General features: G+C 42.7%; 1 protein-coding gene across 3 annotated transcripts in view; it reads left to right on the forward strand.

Annotated features, from left to right (window-relative positions):
• The window catches only part of pcca (propionyl-CoA carboxylase subunit alpha), a 343,073-nt gene that overhangs the window by 148,841 nt on the left and 170,475 nt on the right, over positions 1–23,757 (forward strand). For all 3 annotated transcript variants that reach the window (XM_041199770.1, XM_041199771.1, XM_041199772.1), the window contains 2 exons: positions 9,076–9,144; positions 12,797–12,872. In XM_041199770.1, the coding sequence (XP_041055704.1) occupies positions 9,076–9,144; positions 12,797–12,872 (145 nt within the window). The remainder of the gene's footprint in view (positions 1–9,075; positions 9,145–12,796; positions 12,873–23,757) is intronic.

A 23,757-nucleotide genomic window follows, 5' to 3' on the forward strand; every position in this document is an offset into this window, starting at 1 on the left:
AAAAATAATTTCCAGTAACATTATACACATTAATATGTCTTCATGACAAACCTCTTCCTGAGAGTGATTTGCTTCTTCTCCTCATAAGAACTCTAGGTTCCTCTTTCTGCCTCTGTCTGCTTTCTCTTTGTGTCTGCATCTGTGCGCTGATCACCTTCGTTCTCCAGCTCCTCAGCTTCCAGCTCCCCGTTGTGTTTGATGCTCTCCTTTGTGAATTTGGTGACCATATGGCTTCTTTCTTAACTTCCATCCTGTTGGTACTGCTTCCAGGCTAAAGGTTCACCAGGTCATATGGCCGAGCGTTTCTTATTATCCTAGAAAATTATGATTGATCCCTTTACAAAAGCCCTTTTCAAACATCCTTAAAAACAATTACAGATTCCACAGACTTTATAAAGAAATTGCAAATTTTCCTTACTGGCAGGATGACCAACTCTTTTGGAATATAAAATAAGGAACACTTCGACTGTGGAACAGGGGTGAGGAGTGCTGGTGACCATAAGCAGTGGGGGAGAGTGCTGGTGATCATAACTTCCCATGGTGGCCAATGGCCACCAAATCAAAAAATAAGCAAAGAGTCAATGGCAGGAGGAGACTTCCAAGCAGTCTTCTGCAGGATGTGCTAGAAGTAAGGGAGAAAAGGCATCCCTTGAGGGATATGGCACAGTGAAAGAAGGGGACAATTCCTTGAAATACAGGGCAGTTGGTTACCCTGCTTCCTATATTGTTTCCAGGTCAAAGGTCATCACAGAACTAACCTCTGATCATCCATTTGCTTGCTGACGTACATTGGCTCCTGAAACTACAATGTCTCGATTTTAAAATTCCCATCTTTGTTTTCAAATCTCTCTGTTCTCCTTTAAGCACCTGCTTAAAACTTAACCTGTTGTCCTAATATCTCCTTATGTGACTCGGTGTCAAATTTTGTCTGATTAAGTATCTGTGAAATGCCTGTTAAAGGCACTATATAAATGCAAGTTGTTGTTGCTGCATGTGATGCCTGATATAACGTGGCAGCATTAAGTAACACGAATGTTGTTGTTGCTGATTTATTGTGTACGTATTAACTTGACAGCAAAAACGCTGAACCGGTGTTTAACCACTAGCAATTAAATTATTTTTATTATTTGAATCTGTTTCGTTGCTGCTTTTTATCACCCGGAGTTGTCTATATCACCAGGTACAGTAATATCGGGATTTTATTACTGGTAGTCCGGAAGCCATCCTATTAATCTGGGGAGATGAGTTCAAATCCCACCATAACAGCTGGAGAATTTAAATTCACTTAATTAAATACATCTGAAATAAAAAGCTAGCCTCAGTAATGGCGACCATGAAGCTACTAAATTGTCGGAAAAACCCGTCTGGTTCACTAATATCCTTTCGGGAAGAAAATCTGCCATCCTTATCTACATAGGGCAGGATTTCCCCCTCGGCGATTTGGGCGCGGGGCCTGCTCGCCGAGGGGAAAATGACGCGGGATGACATTGGAAGGAATCCCTGACGTCATCCCGGTACCGTTAAATTTTTAGGAAGGCGGGCGAACAGCGAAATCAGCTGTCCGCCCGCCGACCTGTCAATGGCCAATTGAAGCCATTGACAGGCTAGTTAAGATAATTAAAGACCTGCCCGTCCAAGCTTAACGCCGGCGGGTAGGCCAGGAGCCCCAGTGGGCTCCAGGTTATTCATGCAACTTCATCCACTGGCGGCATGAAGCTTCATATCCGTTTTTAAAAAACGTAATAAATTTTAAGTGTTTGTTATTAACATGTCCCATCTCGTGTGACATTGTCACATGAGGGGGACATGTTAATAATTTTAATATTTTTCTATTTTTTGACTTTTCTTACCTGTCACGAATCTCCCTGAGACAGGACTTTGCCTCAGGGTGCAAAGTGCTCTTTGACAGATGGGGATTCCCTCCGCTTCCTGTCGGGCAGGCCACTGGGTGGGCCTTAATTGGCCCACCCACTCAAAATGGCGGCGGGCCCCGTTTCGGTGGTGGGGGTCAGCTGTCCGCCCTCTGCCGAGCCAGTGGGGCCCGCAGGCCCATCGAGGGCTAAATTCTGCCCATAGTCTGGCCTACGTGTGACTCCAGACCCGCAGCAATGTGGTTGACTCTTAACTGCCCCGAGAAATGGCCGAGCAAGTCATTCTGTTGTATTCAAGAAGGTATCTCACCACCTTTTGCAGGGGCATTTAGTGATGGGAAATAAAACTGCCTGTGTCAGCAATGCCCACATCCCATGAATGAATAAAAAAAAAATGGTGGCTATGACACAAAAGGATAAAAAGCTAATTTGAACTTAATGTGTGCAGTATCTGCCCAGCTTTGCCACTAACCATTGCTGCAGCCCTAACCTTGTTGAATTTGGTTGATTCTGTGCCAGTGGCTGATGTGATTGCTTGTTGTTCGTTTTAAGCACAGCCGTTTCTTCTGAACAATAAACAGACTGCTTAAGACATGAAAACTGGAAGTTTAAAATTGACATTAATCCAAATGGCCATTCCTTTTTGGCTGATAAATGCGACTGGCTCTTCAGAAGCATAGGAACAAGAGATAAAAACAAAAAACTGTGGATGCTGGAAATCCAAAACAAAAACAGAATTACCTGGAAAAACTCAGCAGGTCTGGCAGCATCGGCGGAGAAGAAAAAAGTTGACGTTTTGAGTCCTCATGACCCTTCAACAGAACTGAGTAACATTAGGAGAGGGGTGAAATATAAGCTGGTTTTAGGTGGGGGGATGGGGGGAGAGAAGTGGGGGGGTGGTGGTTGTAGGGACAAGCAAGCAGTGATAGGAGCAGATAATCAAAAGATGTCACAGACAAAAGAACAAAGAGGTGTTGAAGGTGGTGATATTATCTAAACGAATGTGCTAATTAAGAATGGATGGCAGGACACACAAGGTACAGCTCTAGTACGAATGGGATGGAATAAGACTAACCGGGCATAAAAGGTATAGATTTAAAAATAATGGAAATAGGTGGGAAAAGAAAAATTTATATAAATTATTGGGAAAAAAAGGGGGGATCGGAAAAGGGGTGGGGATGGAGGAGAGAGTTCATGATCTAAAATTGTTGAACTCAATATTCAGTCCAGAAGGCTGTAAAGTGCCTAGCCGGAAGATGAGGTGCTGTTCGTCCAGTTTGCGTTGGGCTTCACTGGAACAATGCAGCAAGCCAAGGACAGACATGTGGGCAAGAGAGCAGGGTGGAGTGTTAAAATGGCAAGCGACTGGGAGGTTTAGGTCTTTCTTGCAAACAGACCGCAGGTGTTCTGCAAAGCGGTCACCCAGTTTACGTTTGGTCTCTCCAATGTAGAGGAGACCGCATTGGGAGCAACGAATGCAGTAGACTAAGTTGGGGGAAATGCAAGTGAAATGCTGCTTCACTTGAAAGGAGTGTTTGGACCCTTGGATGGTGAGGAGAGAGGAAGTGAAGGGGCAGGTGTTGCATCTTTTGTGTTTGCATGGGGAGGTGCCATAGGTAGGGGTTGAGGAGTAGGGGGTGATGGAGGAGTGGACCAGGGTGTCCCGGAGGGAACGATCCCCACGGAATGCCACCGGGGGGGGTGAAGGGAAGATGTAAAAAATTTGGTGGTGGCATCATGCTGGAGTTGGCGGAAATGGTGGAGGATGATCCTTTGAATGTGGAAGCTGGTGGGGTGATAAGTGAGGACAAGGGGGACCCTATCATGTTTCTGGGAGGGAGGAGAAGGCGTGAGGGCGGATGCGTGGGAGATGGGCCGGACACGGTTGAGAGCCCTGTCAACAACCGTGGGTGGAAAACCTCGGTTATGGAAGAAGGAGGACATGTCAGAGGAACTGTTTTTGAAGGTAGCATCATCAGAACAGATGCGATGGAGGCGAAGGAACTGAGAGAATGGGATGGAGTCCTTACAGGAAGCGGGGTGTGATGAACTGTAGTCAAGGTAGCTGTGGGAGTCGGTAGGCTTGTAATGGATATTGGTGGACAGTCCATCACCAGAAATTGAGACAGAGTGGTCAAGGAAGGGAAGGGAAGTGTCAGAGATGGACCATGTGAAAATGATGGAAGGGTGGAGATTGGAAGCAAATTTAGTAAATTTATCCAGGTCCCGACGAGAGCATGAAGCAGCACCGAAGTAATCATTGATGTACCAGAGGAAGAGTTGTGGAAGGGGGCTGGAGTAGGATTGGAACAAGGAATGTTCCACATACCCCATAAAGAGACAGGCATAGCTGGGGCCCATGCGGGTACCCATAGCCACACCTTTTATTTGGAGGAAGTGAGAGGAGTTAAAGGAGAAATTGTTCAGTGTGAGTACAGGTTCAGCCAGGAGGAGAGTAGTGGTGGATGGGGATTGTTCAGGCCTCTGTTCGAGGAAGAAACTAAGGGCCCTCAGACCATCCTGGTGGGGGATGGAGGTGTAGAGGGACTGGAGGAACAGCACCTCATCTTCCGACTAGGCACTTTTCAGCCTTCTGGACTGAATATTGAATTCAACAACTTTAGATCTTGAACTCCCTCCTCCATCCCCACCCCCTGTCCGTTTCTCCCCCCTCCCTTTTGCTTTTTCCAATAATGTATATAGATTTTTCTTTTCCCACCTATTTCCATTATTTTTAAATCTATACCTTTTATGCCCGGTTAGTCTTATTCAACCCCACCCCCACTAGAGCTGTACCTTGAGTGTCCTGCCATCCATTCTTAATTAGCACATTCGTTTAGATAATATCACCAAATTCAACACCTCTTTGTCCTTTTGTCAGTGACATCTTTTGATTATCTGCTCCTATCACTGCTTGCTTGTCCCTACAACCACACACCACCCCCCCGCCCCACCATTTCTCTTCCCCACCACCCCCCCCCCTCCACCTTAAACCAGCTTATATTTCACCCCTCTCCTATTTTTACTCAGTTCTGTTGAAGGGTCATGAGGACTTGAAACGTCAACTTTTTTCTTCTCCGCTGATGCTGCCAGACCTGCTGAGTTTTTCTAGGAACAAGAGATGTTTAGCCCCTCAAGCCTGATCAGCCATTGAATGAGATCATGACTGATTTGTGACCTAACTTCATATACCCATATTTACTGTCTCATATCCTTTTATACCTTTTTAATACACTGTTTTAAATGTTGTTTTAAGTTTTGCCTCCTTGCCCGCGGAAAGACATACTTGCTTTTAGAGGGAGTGCATCAAAAGTTCACTAGACTGGTTCCTGGGATAAAAGAATTGCCTTATCAGGAGGGATTGAGTAGGCCAGATCTGTATTCCCCAGCACAAAAACAGAATTACCTGGAAAAACTCAGCAGGTCTGGCAGCATCGGCGGAGAAGAAAAGAGTTAAACCAGGGTTTAGAACAATGAGAGATGATCTCATTAAAATATAAAATTCTTATGAATCTTGAAAGGGTGAATATTGAGAATCATAAGAACATAAGAAATAGGAACAGGAGCAGAACATATGGCCGTTAAGTCTGCTGTGTCATTCAATATGATCATGACTGATCTTCTGCCTTCAGTCCACTTTCCAGCCCACTTCCCATATCTTTTGATTCCCTGAAAGAGCCAAAATCTATCTGTCACAGTTGTTGGGTCCATATGACATGAAAAGAAATCCAGAACTTTATTGTTTTGCCAATTTTTTAAAAAAAAGACTTTCAGCTGAACCAAAAAAGATTTTAAAAGTCTCTGATCGATGCCTGCCAAGTGGTCTAAGCACAGAAAGCCAATGGTGCTGCAGCATTATTCGTTTCAAGGATTTTCATGTTGTCGTCTCCAACCAGAAACTCATCAGAACTGAACCCCACCACGAAGTAAACATCCTCTGTACTTTGACTTCACGGACTCTGGACATCATGTGAACTAATATTAATTTCTGTGGTTAAGTTAAATCATAATGTGAGTTTGCTGCTAGTTATTAGAAAATTGGACCACACAAACTGAGGGTTTGGGAAAACATGCCACCGCATACTTTAAAAATGGTTCAAAACACCTTCTGTTTATGGACAGTTGATGAGAGGGAATAAGTACAGTTTTTCTGTCTCTCTTCTGTCCATAACACAGCTTTGAATATACTCAGTGACTGAGGATCCACAAATCTCTAGGGTAGAGAATTCCAAAGACTCACCCCCTTTGCGTGAAGATATTTCTCCTCACCTCAGTCCTAAATGGCTGACCCCTTATCCTGAGACTTGCCCCCATCTTCTAAATTCCCCAGGTGGGGGGGAAACAATGTCTTAGAGTCTACCCTGTCAAGCCCCTTCATTATCTGTGTTTCAGTTCTCATTCTTCTAAACTCCAGAGAGTAGAGGCCCCTGATTGGGGAATTGAGAACACAGGGTCACAGTCTCAGAATAAGGGGTCAGCCAGTTAGGATTGAGGTGAGATAAGTCTTCCCTCAAAAGATTGTGAACCTTTGGAATTCTCTACCTCAGAGCCTTGGATGTTCAGTCATTGAGTATATTCAAGATTGAAGTCAATAGATTTTTTGGGTACTGAGAGAATTAAAGGATATGGGGTTGATGTGGGAAGGTGGAGCTGATCAGGCATGATTGTGCTGAATGGTGGAGCAGGCCTGAGGGGGCCAAATGATCTACTCCTGCTCCTATTTCTTATGATATAAGCAACTGCCTGTTTGATACATTGTTTTCAGCTGGTATGAACTGCAGGCAGTCCTTGGGCTTACGACACAATTGGCTCCTGAAAACCACGTTGTAAGTTGAAACGCCGTAAGTCGAACCAATTTTCCCATAGGAATAATTTTGTAAATGGGGGATTGGTCCATGAATCAAGGCCTGATACCCTTTTTACTAGTTACCCATTTCTCCTTTTCAACTTAGTCTCAGGAGTTTATGTTCGATATCTTGGTTAATAATTTTACACTTTTTTACAGGAAAATACATATTTGCAATATGTTACAAAAATCGAACTCAGCAAATTTTTAAATATAGTCTGCTCTCCCCAGTCATGTTTTATCGTTTGAACATTGTAGAGGAAGCTATACTCTGTATCTAACCCATGCTGTACCTGCTCAGGGAATGTTTGATGGGCAGTGTAGAGGAAGTTTTATTCTATATCTAACCCCGTGCTGTACCTGTCCTGGGAGTGTTTGATGGGGACAGTGTAGAGGGAGCTTTACTCTGTATCTAACCCCATGCTGTACCTGTCCTGGGAGTGTTTGATGGGGACAGTGTAGAGGGAGCTTTACTCTGTATCTAACCCCGTGCTGTACCTGTCCTGGGAGTGTTTGACGGGGACAGTGTAGAGGGAGCTTTATTCTGTATCTAACCCTATGCTGTACCTGTCCTGGAAGTGTTTGATGGGGACAGTGTAGAGGGAGCTTTACTCTGTATCTAACCCCGTGCTGTACCTGTCCTGGGAGTGTTTGATGGGGACAGTGTAGAGGGAGCTTTACTCTGTATCTAACCCCGTGCTGTACCTGTCCTGGGAGTGTTTGACGGGGACAGTGTAGAGGGAGCTTTATTCTGTATCTAACCCTATGCTGTACCTGTCCTGGAAGTGTTTGATGGGGACAGTGTAGAGGGAGCTTTACTCTGTATCTAACCCCGTGCTGTACCTGTCCTGGGAGTGTTTGATGGGGACAGTGTAGAGGGAGCTTTATTCTGTATTTAACCCCGTGCTGTACCTGTCCTGGGAGTGTTTGATAGGGACAATGTGGAGGGAGCAAATTGCAGTTGAACTGGAAGCCCTTAGCCATGGGCTATGAAAATGGAAGATGTACTTTTGCACAGTAGCACTGACTTTGCCAATATTTTGCATTCATGTTTTGAAAAATGCATCTGCCTTTCATCCTGCAGCCTTCTTCCATCTAAGCATGGAAATTGGAGCAGTGAGAACAGGCACATTCTGACTATTAATTGAAGTTGGGGGTGGGAGTGTGTGGCTGTGATTTGAAAACCTTAGGTAGTGAGCATTCGGTTCTGAAACCAACCTGCCTTCAACTTGCATTACTTTGAATGGCTATTATATGGCTTTTGAGTGGGATGGAGTGTTTGTGATACACAGGGTGACATAATTGAGCGAGGAAAGTTGGATGGGCTAGAGGGCCTTTCCTGTACACCATTGTCCGTCTGCTCATAAATAACAAATGGCAAACACTAGAAATTGAAACCGAGGTGGGAAAACGCTAGATAAGCAAGTTAAGCTGATTTGAAACCAGCCTACATGTTCTCTGAACTAGCTTCAATCACTTGTGCTGCTCACTGCATTGAAAATAAAGATGTCTTTGTAGCAGGCTCTGACTGCAGCAGACCAGAAAATCTACATTTTAATCCCCCTGCATAATCACCTAAATTAAAATATTAAAAATTGGAGCAGGCATCTGAGTGACCATCTTGTATCTGCCTCGTTGCAAGCAGATGTGCTGCTGCTGTTTATTATGGAGGTTTCTTCCCCTGGTGAAGATCTATGAGTGCTTTCTCGGGTTTATTTTGTCGCAGTGTTGTTTCTCAGAGCCCTGCTGTTCCAGCAGCTTAGACTTACTTTTTGTTCTGGAGATCCCTGGGATGATTCTATCTGTCTTGAATTTTTTGATTAGTTTTTAAATACTTTGAAGGCCGTATCTTGACGTGAGCAATTTAATAAATGCTTGTGCCCCAGGAACTGCTAATTTTAAAACTGTTTCATAGCTATAACGTTAATGAAATCAAACAGTGAAGGAAACCAGAATTTCCAACGTGTTAACTTGCTTTTTGATAAACCAAACTCCTGTGCTATATACTATGGCAATACTGTTTAATGGGACTGTGGGCTAGATGTCTAGTAGATTATGGAAGAAAGCTGTGTAAACAGTCATCTCTCTGGGGGAATTACATGAATAACTGTTGTACTGTTAGAGTGAAGGTATTATGGGAATAGTGCAAGATATGTAGTGTATGGTGCTGAATTAATAAAAACACTTCAAATGCTCAACAGTCTAAGAGCTTCTAGTAAAGATCTGCCTGCAAATAATTTGTATTATGTGAATTGATAATGTATTATGTACTTTTCTAATTGATATGTAAATACTGTAAAACTTTGTGGCAAAGTTTGGAGCATGTGCCTCCAGTCTGAAGTTGTTTTTCTTCACTAGGTTCGAATTGACAGTGGCATTCAAGAAGGAAGTGACATCAGTATCTATTACGATCCTATGATATCAAAAGTTAGTACATTATTACTTGTGTATTTTTTTTTAAATGTATAAATTTGGTTAAGGAATTGTGGGGTGCCTTTTACAGCACTGTGTCTCCTGCCAATGCAAGATGGTCACCAAAACACATCTTTGTATCCGCGCTTTGATATCCGAATGAGAGAATTACCTGACTGCTTTTCATTATGTTTTCTGCAGAGATTGTCTAAAGTCATTCAAAACTAAATTGAAAATATCAAGCCTTCTTAATTCAAGTGTCCCACGGATGTGGCAGATACGATGATTCAAATTATCTTTCAAACAAGCTTGCCAACACATTTCTAAGAAAAGCATTTTGTAGCTATATTGACCAGTGCAATTAAGTTCACTGTGTTGTTGCAATGACGTCAAGGAGTAAAACAATACAACTGTGAATGCACAGTGTTGGCAGCAGACGCAGCCCTTTTGCAAGGCATTTGCTACTCTCTGTTACCCTGACCAAAACCACACCAAGCGACTTGACTCTTGTATAGCAATCTGATGAATCGTAAAGTAATGCACACAGCAGTTAAAAGCGATTCTGCTTTTATATTCCTGTCTCCCAGGTGATATCCCTGGCCTGTGCTTGAAATTAAATGAAAGATCAGAAAACACAGTACATGTGACAGTCAGAATGATATGATAGCCCAGTCCAGCAGAGAAAGAAGCAGTTCAGCCCATCGAGTCTGCATCGACACTTTCAAAGAATAATTATAGAAGTACCATTTGGTGGTATGATTGCAACTAACATGGTGTCTGTAACTGTTCCTCTTTCGCTCTCAGACTCTAGATATTTTTAGCTTCAGTATTTCATATGACTTTGCTCAGTGAGTCCTGGCTGTTGTGCACTCTAGAGAGTGTTTTCACTTGCTCAGACGTCAAGGTAAATTTCAGACAAATCAGCTGTTTCAAACAGTTATATCAAGGTAAGGTGGATTATGAATTTTGAATAACGTTTGTTTTAACCCCTCATGTACTGTGACAAAATTGAATAAGGCAACATGAGGCTGAATCTTAGAAAGAAATTCCCTGAGGTGCAGCCTCTCTATTTTAGATTATTCTGTTTGTGCACCACTGAAGCAACATTTGGGGGGGCAAGAGCTTCTTCCTGTTATGTCACCATAATGGCATTCCTCTTTGTGGATTCATGGCCATGTTATATATTTGTAGGGCCATTGCAACAGTAGGGTAGTTCTGTAACTGGCTGGCTGTAACCACACTAAAGGAATGTGGTCAGAATGTACAGTAAATGTGCAAAGAAAAGACTTATTTATATTTCACCTTTCATGACCTCAGGACGCCCCGAAGCACTCTGAAGCCAAGGAAATAATTTTGATAAAAGCAAAATATTGCGGTTGCTGGAAATCTGAAACGAAAACAAAAATAGCTGGAAAAACGAAGCAGTTCTGACAGCATCTGCGGAGAGGAATACAGTTAAGGTTTCGAATCCGTATGACTCTTCATCAGAACTAAGAAATATAGAAGTTAGGTGAAATATAAGCTGGTTGTGTGTGTGTGTGTGTGGGGGCGGGGAGGAAGGGATCGAAATACGCTAAAAGGTAGAGATAAAACAATGGAAAGGAAATACATTTAAAAATAATGGAAATGGGTGGGAGAAGAAAAATATATATATTAAAAAAATTAAAATTAAAAAATTATAAATTATTGGAAAAGGGGGGGATCGGAAAGGGGGTGAGGATGGAGGAGAGGGAGTTCATGATCTGAAGTTGTTGAACTCAATATTAAGTCTGGAAGGCTGTAAAATGCCTAGTTGGAAGATGAGGTGCTGTTCCTCCAGTTTGCGTTGAGCTTCACTGGAACAATGCAGCAGGCCAAGGATGGACATGTGGGCATGAGAGCAGGGTGGTGTGTTGAAATGGCAAGCGACAGAGAGGTCTGGGTCATGCTTGTGGACAGACCGCAGGTGTTCCGCAAAGCGGTCACCCAGTCTGGGTTTGGTCTCTCCAATGTAGAGGAAACCGCATTGGGAGCAGCAAATGCAGTAGACAACTACTTTTGAAGTGTAGTCATTGTTGTGATGCAGGAAGTGTAGCAGCCCAGTTTGTGCACGGCAAGCTCCCACAAATAGATTCTCTTCCTTTGGCAGCTTCCTGTCTTGTGAGACGATGGTTGGTGGTCAACTCAGTGGTTTCCCACATGCTCAGATAATCTGTTTTATAAATGTTGTTTGAGGGACAAAAATTGTTTAGAATTAGTACCATGGGGCACTTTACATCCATCTGAGAGGGCACACAGGGCCTGGGTTTAGAGTCCAGAGTGCTGTCACTGAGTCACATTAAGTGCAGTTCTGTGTAAATATGGTTGTAGTTGGTGCAGTGCTCAGATGAAATTTAAAGATTTTTTTTCAATTTTTGAGTGAGCCATTTTGTGCAATAGTGACTTGTGATTCAACTAAATCAACTGGTTGTTCCTCCCTCTGGTCATTTACTTGACTCAGCACAACATTGATGACACATCGGACATGATCATTGTTGGATGTGGCAGTTGTTATTAATCCGGACTAGCTACTATGGGATCTACATGCACAACACTTTTCATCTTTAAAAAGGTAGACTTGGGTTTATATTCACAACTTCATTTCTTCAACTTCAAGTATTTTTGGATTGTAGTCATTGTTGTAATGCAGGATTCACAGCAGCCAATTTATGCACAGCAAGCTCCCATAAAGAACAGTGAGACACTGACTGGATAATCTGTTTTAGTGTTGTTAGTTGAGGGACCTGTATTGTTCCCAGGAAACTGGGAAGAACGCCCCTGCCATTCTTCGCAATAATGCTGTGCGATCTTGTATGTGAATCTGAGAGGGCAGATGGCGCCTCGGTTTAAGGTCTCCTCATTGCTGTACTAGGAATGTCAGCCAATACTTTGTCCTTAAGTTTCTGAAATGGGACTTGAACCCACAAACCTCTGAGTCAGAGGGCAGTATTTACCATCTCCCGTCAGCGGGTTGGAAGGCGGGAGGGCATGTAAAATCCAGTGGGCAGCCTGCCTGCTGCCTACCTGCTTGTCCCTGCCTCCAGCAGGGTGCTTGCCAGTGGTTCAATTCAGCCTCTCAAGTGGGTAATTAATTCCCAGTTAAGGGCCTCATCCTGCCATGCTGGGATTTAACCAGCGGTGAAAGAGGCCCACACCAAGTGCCCAGCCTGACAGTTTACCCAGTGTGGGCTGCTGGCGGGCAGGGAGAAGGGGCTGCCTCCTTAACGGGCCTCAAGGGCTCATCAGAGGAACCCCCAAATGTGTCATTTCCCTCTGTTCCCCTTCTCCCCGGCTGTTCCACCCACCCCTCTCACCAGCACCTGCCAGCTTGGCACTCAAGGAGACTCCTGAGGACTGTGGCACCCTGTAAAACCCAGTCCAAAATTACCACTGAGCTGGGGCTGACAGTGACACTGACACAACATAAAACCATTTTAAAAGTATGTATACAATGCCATACTCAATGTCAATGCATTGCTTTGTCTCAAGGTTCTTAAGTAGAACAGGAGGTAGATAAACTGGACCTTTCCAAATATGCAAAGTATAAATTGAGTAACTTATAGTTAGATAACTTTGTTCAACTTTTGATTCCTTACTAACAACACGTTCCTTCAGCTTATTTAGATCCATTTGTATTCTTTTATTTCAGTTGGTTACGTATGGAGCGACCCGTGCAGAAGCGTTACAGAGAATGCAAGAGGCACTAGACAATTATGTAATTCGAGGTAACTTGTGGAAACCTGGCATATCCTGAAAGGGAGGGAAACAGCGTGAAAACATAGTAATTAAGCCAAATGAAATGAATTTTTCTTACCAAGCCTTATTTAAAACAATATGTTATGAAAATCTCAAACCAATTAAGAAGAGGTGATTTGTGTGCTGAACTCCAATTAGCTTAGGGCCTATTCTTTCTCGTGACTTGTATAGCACTGTATTTAGATGGGCTACTGAATTAACTTTGAAGTCTTTATGTGGGATGTTTCTTTGGCTCACTTGATATCTCATTGTATGTTAGAAATTTGGCACTGTTTTTTTACAAATGTAAGTACTTGCCTAAATTGTGCTAAAATTCCAGAGTTTATCTTTTAAAACATTCTAATTTATGGAAAATTAAATATAGGGCAAAAAACAGTTTGGACTTTTTAATGTTTGCAGCAAGAGCTTTAAGGAGTGGGAAGTGAGTGTTTTGACAGAGGATAGATTGCAAAGGTTATCTTTGGAAATATTTCAGGCAATGGACAGATGTAACAGAGATCCGGTGAAGCTACTATGCTCGCCTTCAGTTTATGTTTTTCATAGTTCATTCAGTAATTCATAGTTTCACCTTTATACAAATGATCTGTGATCAAAAATTAGATTAACAAAAATGCAATTTGATTTCCACTCAGTTGAGTATCAAATTATGACTTTGGGTCCTGAGCCAAGGATTGCTTTTCCAAAACAAAAGTATAATATTGCAGATGCTGGAAATCTGATCTAAAAACAGGAAATGCTGGAAATAATCAGCAGCATCTGTGAGGAGAACGGTCATCGACCTGAAATGTTAACTCTGTTTCCCTCTCCACAGATGCTGCCTGACCTGTTGAGTATTTCCAGCATTTTCTGTTTTTTATTGGCGTTCCAAACCATGTTCAATATGATGATTAAGTGTGTGGATATATTCTGAAATTTCTCGCAATTGTTTATTCTGTTGTTGTGTCATCCTCAAGTCTTTACTCGCCCTCAGAATTCAAAAAATAAACTGAATATTTTTAGCATTTGTAGAGCTTGGGTGTGGGGATGAGTTTTCTGAAACCCCCAGGGCCAGACTTTCATAGAAGATTTCAAACCTGGCCATTCAAGCGATTACATTTGAACATACGAAATAGGAGCAGGAGTAGGCAGTTTGGCCCTTGAGCCTTCTCCGCCATTCAATAAGATCATGGCTGATCTGATTTTAACCTCACATTCCTACCTACCCCTGATAACCTTTCACTCCCTTGCTTTACCAAAAATCTATCTACTTCTGCATTAAAGATCTTCCTCTGACATTCCTCAGAGGCAACCAGAGATTGACATGATCTTATATTAAATGTATCAGCTCAAAGTCTACACTGTCTCCTGTAGGTGTTAACAGTGCCAGCAACTGATGTAGGCTTCATGTAGTTACAGTCAGCCATTCACACTTTTAAGCACTTCAGAAGGCAATTTGGAAAGTGTATTTATATCACAGCTTTAACATGGTAAAATATAAATAGTCATTCAGTAGTGAGAAGTTGAGTATTGCTGAAAAAAGAGACATGCTTCTGAAGCTTTTTGTCATGCACTGTTCACACTCTTCAGGACAGAAATGCAAGAAAACCAATTATAAGAGAACAACAATTTATACTGCATGAGAAGAGAGTGCTGATTGGTTGGCAACTGGATTCTGATTGGTAGAAGCGTTGCATGGAGAATGCACCAGGGAACAGTTAACTGCCAAGTTTTTGTTGAAATTGAAACCAGGCAGGTCGACTATGATTGGTCCAAGGCATTGCCATGGAATATGAACCAGAGAATGGCTGTCCCCTAAGCTTTTGTTTAGTTGAAAAAGGCTCAATGCGTGGACATGCTCCTCTGTCTGCAAGGGACAGGGCTCTGTGTGTGAATATATGTAGCTTCTACCACATGTAAGTGAGCCACGCTGTGAGCCTAACTGATAATCTTAAATTGGTATAATTCTTAGCACAATCAGGATTGTTTAACAGTTGCTGTCCAAATGAGAATCACATCTGTTGTTAAGCACTATGTTTTGAGTTTTGCAAGCACAGGCTCGTTGGGTGCGGCCAGTACGTTTCTGGTTGTTCAATACGATCTGCCAGTCATTGAGACGTATGGCTTACATACCTGGCATCACACCGGCACTGAAATTCATACAGCACATTACTCATTTTTGTGATACACAGGACATCTTTTTGGCTTGACGGCAGCATCTCGTTAGTGTAGAATACCACTCGTGTTGTTACTGCGTAGTAGCAGTGTGAAGTGATTAGCTTCACCTGTTGCTTAAATTTTTGAGACACCTTACTTCCAGGGTAATCTGAGGTAGACTGGGTGTTTTTCAGGATCGAAAGTGGCAGCCTTCGGCCCAATCATGAGTTTGCGCGATATACAGCGAGCAATAATCCGATCAGGATAGCCTGTATCCTTCAGGATGGCTTTGATGCCCCTATTTCCGTATCAAGCTTACATGGTGAGCAAATGGCTCGGGCCCTATTTACAAAGTTGCTGATAAGGCCAATCTTATAGTGCAAGGAGCTATAGAAATCCCAAAACATATTTTTCATTGTTCGTTCATGGGATGTGGGCGCCGTTGGCTATGCCAACACTTGTTGCCTATCCCTAATTGCCTTTGAGAAGATGATGGTGAGCTGCCTTCTTGAACCGCTGCAGTCCATGTGGTGTAGGTACATCCACAGTGCTGTTAGGGAGGGAGTTCCAGGATTTTGACCCGGCAATATATTTCCAAGTCAGGATGGTGAGTGGAACTTCCAGGTGGTGGTGTTCCCATGTGCCTGCTGCCCTTGTTCTTCTAGATGATAGCAGTCATGTGTTTGGAAGTCTAAGGAGCCTTGGTGAATTCCTGCAGTGCATCTTGTAGATGGTACACACTGCTGCTACTGTGTATCAGTGATGGTGGGAGTGAATGTTTGTGGATGGGGTGCGAGACAAAGGGGTTGCTTTGTCCTAGATGGTGTCAAGCTTCTTGAGTGTTCCTGGAGCTGCACTCATCCAGGAAAGCAGGGAGTATTCCATCACACTCCTGACTTGTGCCTTGTAGGTGATGGACAGGTTTTGGGAAGTCAGGAGATGAATTACTCGCCACAGGCTTCCTGGCCTTTGACTTGCGTCTCTGCCGGTGAGACAGGATATACCCAGGGATGGTGATAGTGGTGTCTGGGACATTGTAAGGTATGATTCAGTGAGTATGACTGTGTCTGGCTGTTGCTTGACTAGTCTGTGAGACAGCTGTCCCAATTTTGGCACTAGCCCGCGGATGTAAGTAAGGGGGACTTTGCAGGGTTGTCAGGGCTGAGCTTGGCATTGTCGTTTCCAGTGCCTAGGTTGATCTGTCTGGTTTCATTGTTTTCAGACTTTGTAGCAATTTGATACAACTGAGTGGCTTACTAGGCCATTTCAGAGGGTATTTAAGAGTCAACCAATTCCTGTGGATCTGGACTCGCATGTAGACCAGACCAGGTAAGAACAGCAAGTTTCCTTCCTTAAAGGACATTTGTGAACCAGATGGGTTTTTCTGAGAAAGACAATGGTTTCATGGTCATTGTTAGATTTCTAATTCCAGATTTTTGCTGGATTCAAATTCTACCTTCTGCCCTGGTGGGATTCGAACCAGGGTCTCCAGAGCATTACCCTAGGTCTCTGGATTGCAAGTCTGGTGACAATACCACTACAACACCACCTCCCCCAGTGACCAATGAAGGTAGGTTTGCGGTATACAGTAGTAGAGAACCCATTGGCAGATTTCTCAACTCAACTAGCACGTTGAGGAATGGGATCTAATTTGACTGCTTCATTTCAAAGGTGAATTTGAGTGCAGGGTGGAGCCCATTAAGGTGTGTAAGGAAATTCTTACATGCAGCTGCTGATTCAAACATATCAAACATCTACATGACGGAAATATGCAAGAGGTAGGTCATTCCATCCAAGATGCGTTTCCTCATGGGAACCGACAAAGATGTTTGCAAGAGCTGGGCCTAGAATGGATTCCGTGGCAACACCATCTATTTGGGCGTACATGGTGTCGTTAAAACCGAATTCGACAGTATGAGATGCTGAGTTCATAAGTTCAATGAATTCAGATTCAGAAGCGGTGGCACACCTAGATTGCCATGATATTGTGACATGGTGCAAATGTCTATGGCTTCCCTGAGTGGTACATTGTTGAATAGGCTAGCAATGTTGAAAGAGTACATAGGCACAGCATTGCAATCAATATGCAAGTCCTGTATGGTCTTCACAAAGGTGAAGAAATCTTTCACTGCATTAGTGGAAAACTTGCTCAGAACTGGTTATCACAACTCGCACAACGTTTTGGCCAATTCATGTTGTGCAGAACCAGTAATAGTTAAGATAGGGCATAAAGGGGCATCACTTTTGTGTGTTTTGGGCAGCTCATGCATACGTGGACGCAGTGAGCCGTAAGGACGAATCCGATTGTATTTATCACCCTGCAGCTTGTTATTCTTACACAATCCAACAAGCATTTTTGTAACTTGTTTTCGAGCAGAGCTGTCCAGTCATGCTTTGCAGCAGGTCCAAAGGCACAAATTTGGTCCCATCATTAAGGATGGCATGCATTTTGTTGATATAGTCACACTTGTTAAGTATGACTATTCCAGTCCCTATGTCTGGTTTACAGATATGTATGTCTGGGTTGGCCTTGAGACCTTGCAACACTAGACATTTGTGTTGCATGTGAAAGTCATTTGGAATCCTGCAATATGCATGCACTAGATCAGCTGGACACACTTTCAAGGATTCAGCTTCTTTAGAGGATGCGGGTTTGTGGTGGGATAGCTGGGAGTAGAGGGGTTTGAACTCAGTAAACACCTCTTCCCATTTGATGTTGGTCAAAGGCACACTAAAATTGAAGCCTTGTTCAAGAACAAACTCCTCACTTTCAGAGTGTACATGTTCAGAGAGATTTACTACGTGTTGCACAGCATCATTAATTGCGCTGCCAAACCGCTTCCGCTAAAGTGAGTTTACAGTGCTGGTGTGTTTCAAGTGGGTATTGTTTATGGTGTGGTTTTCTATTGAGGCAATATGGCGGCACAAACACTATGGTAAATAGTAAAGTATCCCAAGTTTCCCCCAGGAGGGTTATGAGACAAAATTTGACACTGAACCACAAAAGGAGATATTTGGACTAAATGACCAAAAGCTTGGTCAAAGTGGTAAATTTTAAGGAGTGCCCTAAAGGAGGAGAGAGACAGCGAGGGCTACGAAGGGAATTCAAGAGCTTGAGGTCCAGGCAACTGAAGTCTCAGTTACCAGTAAGGGGACAAAGGAAATCAGGGGTGCACAAGAGGCCAGAATTGGAGGAGCACACATATTCGGAGGGTTATAAGGCTGGAGGAGGTCATAGAGATAGGAAAGGGTGAGGCTATGGTGGGATTTGAAAACAAGGATGAGAAGTTTAAATTTGAGGTGTTGTCAGATCGGCAGCCAATTCAGGTCAGAGGGCACAGGAGTGATGGATGAACGGGACACGGTGCGCGTTAAGATACCAGGCAGCAGAGTTCTTGATGAGCTCAAGTTTACAGAGGGTGGAAAATGAGAGGCCAGCCAGGAGAGTATTCGAATAGTCAATTCCAGAGACATGGATCAGGATTGCAGCAGCAGATGTACTGAGCCGAGGATCTTTCTCCTGTCGTCTTTCGAAACACCCGTAGCTTTGTCCTTCCTGTTTAATCATTGACACCAATGCCTGTAGTCCATTTTACACATTTTTACAAGCAAAAGCCTCTGTGTTTGGTGAACAGCACTCCTTCCAAGAGCAATCTGTCATTGTCCAGACTGCATATCTGTGCACAAAGAACTTTGAATGGTTCCATGGAGCCAATTTGGAGAAGTTTATGTAATACTCAGTCAAACTTTCCAAGTCCTGACTCAGTTTACTATAAAAACAATAAGTTAACAATAAATACTATAACAACAAAAAGAAAAAAATCCCATGTGTGTCAATAAGATTGACATGTTCAGAAAACAATTAGTCAAGTAGTGAAGAGACAACAGGATTTATTGAACCAATACTCAGTTCAATCACTGAAACAACTTGAGCCTCATCCTCTGTAAAATGTACACAATATTGCAGTTAGTAACAGATTACAGTTTCTAGCTGTGTCATTGAAAAGTAATATAAAGTCAATATCAAAATGTCAAAAGATGTGGTCTTATTGACTGTCTTATTACTAGATCCTCAATACTGAGCACTGGGTATTTCCTCTTTCAGGAAGGAACAATAACATTTTTCTTTCCAAATTGATACATTTATATGATAGCTTTTGGATAAACCAGGACAAAACCAACTGAGTAATTTTACTATTGCAGTAGATTTTCAGTAGCTAACTTGGGGCAGAATTTTTGGGTCGGCGAGCGGGCACACTCACTGACGTGTAAAATGACATGCAGTGACGTTGGGTGTGCGTCATTTAGATTGTCAGTTCGCTGGGCGCAAAGCTGAGTCAGCTGCACCCCCGTTGAACTGTCAAAGGCCTATTAAGGCCTGTTAGAAAGTAATTAACGTAATTAACTGAGATGCCCGTCCGACCTTAAGGTTGTCGGGCAGGCGAAGAGCCCAGGCGGCCTGCACATTTTTAATGAAACCTCATCCATGGGTGGGATGTGGTTTCATGAAGGGTTTATTACTTAAATAAAAATCTTTGAACTAAATAATGGATATGTCCCAGCTCATGTGACAGTTTCACATGAGGGGACATGTCCTTAAATTTTTTTCCTACCTTTATTCAAATTTCCATAAGTTAAACAAATCTTCCTGAGGTACCTCCGTGCCTCAGGGAGATCTCTGTGCTCTTTGGCGCGCATACGCCAAAGAGCACAGGGAACCACTCAGGGAATCCCCTGCCCCCTGTCCACACAGGGAGCGCTCAGCGCTTCCGGGCTCCTGTCACGCTGGGCGGGCCTTAATTGGCCCACCAACGTAAAATTGTGGCGTGACCCCGATTGGAGCTGCCGATCGGGTTTGCACCCGCGCCCGTCTGCTCCCTGACACAGCCCCCCCAATGGGAGGAAATTTCTGCCCTTGGACTTTTTACTTTAACTGCAGTGTTGTATAAACTGCTGTAAAAATTGGTATTGACCTGGTATTTGAAGAAATGTATAGGTGTTGTTTCTTGCTCAATACATTGTTTGAACCAGATTTCCTGCATTACAACAGTGACTACACTTCAAAAGTACTTCATAGGTGTAAAACGTTTTGGGATGTCCTGAGGTTGTGAAAGGCGTTGACAGAAATGCAAGCCTTTCTTTTGTTTGCAAATCGTCGAGATCTCTGTTTTAGGTTGCACTGAGAGAACTGTTTTTGGCAAAAGTGCTGCTTTGTGATAATTTGAGCATGTTGCCATGTTTTTCACCAACACTATAAACACTATGAAATCCTGATTCTGAGAAGGGAACAGAAGGAAAAAGAATGACTTGCATTTATATAGGGGTCTTTCAAGAACACCAGATGTCTTGAAGCGCTTTACAGCCGATGATGTACTTTCAAAGTATAGTCACTGTTCTAATGCAGGAAATGTGGCTGCCAGTTAGCACATATCAAGCTCCCACAAAAAGCAATATGGTAATGACCAGCTAATCTTGTCTTGTGATATTGATTGGGGAATAAATATTGGATAGGAAACCAGGAAGAATTCACCCTGTCTTCTTTGGGATGGTGCCAATGGATCTTTTAAGCCCATCTGAGAGAGCAGATGAAGCCATGGTTTAAGGTCTGATCTGAAAGCTGGCACCTCCCACAGTGCAGCACTCTCTCAATGCTGTATTGCCGTGTTAGTCTGGATTTTGTGCTCAAGTCTCTGGATTGGGCCTTGAACCCACAACCTTCAGACTCAGAGGCGAGACCACACCCACTGAGGCACACCTGACACTTGGAAGAACACTAGAAAAACCTACAGCAGAAAGAATATGGTTAAAGTCTACTGCCTCACTGACTATAATGTCACCAGTATATGAAATATACAGTTGATCTTTTTGAATCACCTACACATGACCCTGAAATTCATAATAAAAGTGATCCTTTTTTGAGTAATTGTTCCGTGATTTTGGCAATTGAAAATTCACTGCGTAAGCCAAGAAGCTTTCTTCCCTCCCTTTACACACTTTTCTTTTTGTCTCCTCTTTTTCCCACTTTTGTATTTAGAAGTGATTTGATGTCAGCTTGGCTCATTTAGTAGCATCTCACTTCTAAGTGAAGGAGTTGGCAAGATAAATAGAAGTTGTTATTTTTGGTGGGGGAGTCAGACTGAGGTGGCATGAGCTTGAAATTAGAGCTGGAACATTCACGGGTGATGCCAGGAATCATTTTCTCACACATGGAAATCTGGAGCTCTCTCAACTGGGGTCAGGTGAAAATGTCAAAACTGATTGATAGGCTTTTGTTGGGTATTAAGGGACCTTGTGCCAAGGCAAGTGGATGGAAATGAGATACAGGTCAATTGTGATCTAATTGAATGGCGGAACAGGCTCAAGGGCCAAATTGCCTGGTCCTGTTCCAGTGAGTCTGAATGCTGTGGCTTCAATCTCTGCTCCAAAGCTTGGCACAGAATGTGCAGACAAGGAGTGCTGCTAAGTTGAAGGTGCCATGTCTCAGGATATGCTAGCCAAAACGATTTGCACCTATTCCAGTGGTTGAGGTGGATATTAGCGATTCCATTGGATTATTTGAAGAATACCCTGGGGTTTTTTTTGGTGTCCTTTACAGCTTCTTCAACTAAAGTCACCAAAAAAACGATTAACTTATTACTTACCACTTTTTCTGGGATCTGGCTATGCACAAAATGGCTGATGCTTTTTCAAAATATGTGAACTTTGTGGATTGCCCTGAGAAATTTGAGAAGCATGGCAAAATGTAATGGTGACCTGCCTAAGGGCTGCTCCACTGCTCATTTCTCAACATTTTGTAGTCTTACGCTTTCAATTTTCAATTTCAAGCTGTCTAGGCATCATGTTCCCCTTTCTCTTGGTCCACATCCCTCTAACCTTCCTTCAATCACCTCCTTCAACAAGTTATCATGCCTTAGAATATGGCCAATCCAACCTTGTTGCCTTTTTCTTGATATATTCACTAACAAATCTTCCCTACTTCACCATCTTGAGAACGTTTTCATTGCTCTTGTGTCCTCTGCAGATGATGTGCTCAACCTCGCTCCTGAACCACAGTTCACAACTTTATAACCGTTGCATGTCAGCTTTCCTCAAGGTCCACATTTCAGTCCTGTGCAACAATATCCCAAATCACAGTCTCAATATTTCTGTTCCAAAGACCTCCACTCATTCCTATGCTGAGCAAATCTTTATGTTTGGAGGATGCATACTTTATCATTGCTGGTCTAGCTCTGATTTTCTTTTATGGCACAAATTGCTTCCCAGATACTTAAATTGTGATACCTGTTCCAGCATTTGACCATTTACCTTGACCTTTGCTTTCCCACCAATATGTATATGTGAGTATTTCACGATGTCTGTACATCTGTATAAATGTAACTTAATCACTGTGGGACTGGGACTTTAGAATTGCTTCAATCTGATAGGAATGCTAGTGAAAATCTGCTAGATCGCTTACCATTCGCTGAATCAATTGACATTAAATAGCTGTTAATATTTGTCATGAAAAATCATGCAGCATTGATTCTTGTCACCAGGTGTGAAGTGGCTCCGTCTGTTTAGTTGCTGTAAAATTGAACAGTCTTATCTGAAGCCATGAGAGAGAGAGAGATACTAGAGAGAGACTCTGAATGATTCATTAAAACAAAAACACCACATAAGGTTGAAGTTTACATTTTACTTAGCACAGCATATGTGGCTATTTTGGCATCTAAATGCTGTCATTCCTATTTACTATTCAAAGCTGTAAAACAGATTAGTAGGTTTATCCAATTTTTCATTTCTTTTTGTATTGAAACTTTAATACATGTAAATTCCATCATGCACCACATTAAATTATGAACCGAATGCTGATACGCATTATGCAGTTTCAGATTACTATCCTATTTAGTTCCTAATAATGCCACAGTATAAACATTAATAGAAGTAGGAAATGCTGGAAATATTCAGCAGTATAGAAAAGTTCCTTTTTTCCATTTAAACTGCCTAGGAATTTTAAAAAAATGTTTGTTCATGGGATGTGGGTGTTGCCGGTTAAGCCAACATTTATTGCCAACCCCTAATTGCCCTATGGCATGAACAGAGGTTATGACAAGACTATGACAGGTTTGGATAAGGTAGACAAGGAAAAATTGTTCCATTAGCTGATAGTAGAAGGACTAGGAGACACAGATTTAAGGTTTTGGGCAAGAAATACAGGAATGATCTGGAACTTGCTGCTTATGAGGATGGTGGGTGTCACTGTCTTATCAATTACATTGTTAAGTTTTGTTAATGTCAATTACATTGTTAAGGTTAAGAGAAACAAGTGATGAGTATTAATTGCCTTTGAGCACATATAAATAGGGGACTGCAGGGACGCTGAGTTGTTTGGGAGGAGAGCTGCGAGACTGAACAAGTCAATAAACTGTCAATAAAGGAAAGCTCTGCATCTTAGTTTCTGCTTCACCAGCCAGCTTCAATCCTGTTCACAGTGGAAGTGGAAACAATCAATGATTTCAAAAGGAGATTGCAAGTGCATGTGAAAGAAATATACTTGCAGGGCTTCGAGGATAGGACTGACTAGATTGTTCCATGGGGAGCTGGCATAGACTCAATAGGTGGAATGGCCTCCCCTGAACTGTAAATTACACTATGGCTACAGGTCTGGCAGCATCCAAGGAGAGAGAAAAACAGAGTTAATGTTTCAGGTCGATGACCTTTCGTCAAAATCCAGTTCACAAA

The sequence above is a fragment of the Carcharodon carcharias genome, chromosome 11 (assembly GCF_017639515.1).
Source record: "Carcharodon carcharias isolate sCarCar2 chromosome 11, sCarCar2.pri, whole genome shotgun sequence".
Lineage (NCBI taxonomy): Eukaryota > Metazoa > Chordata > Chondrichthyes > Lamniformes > Lamnidae > Carcharodon > Carcharodon carcharias.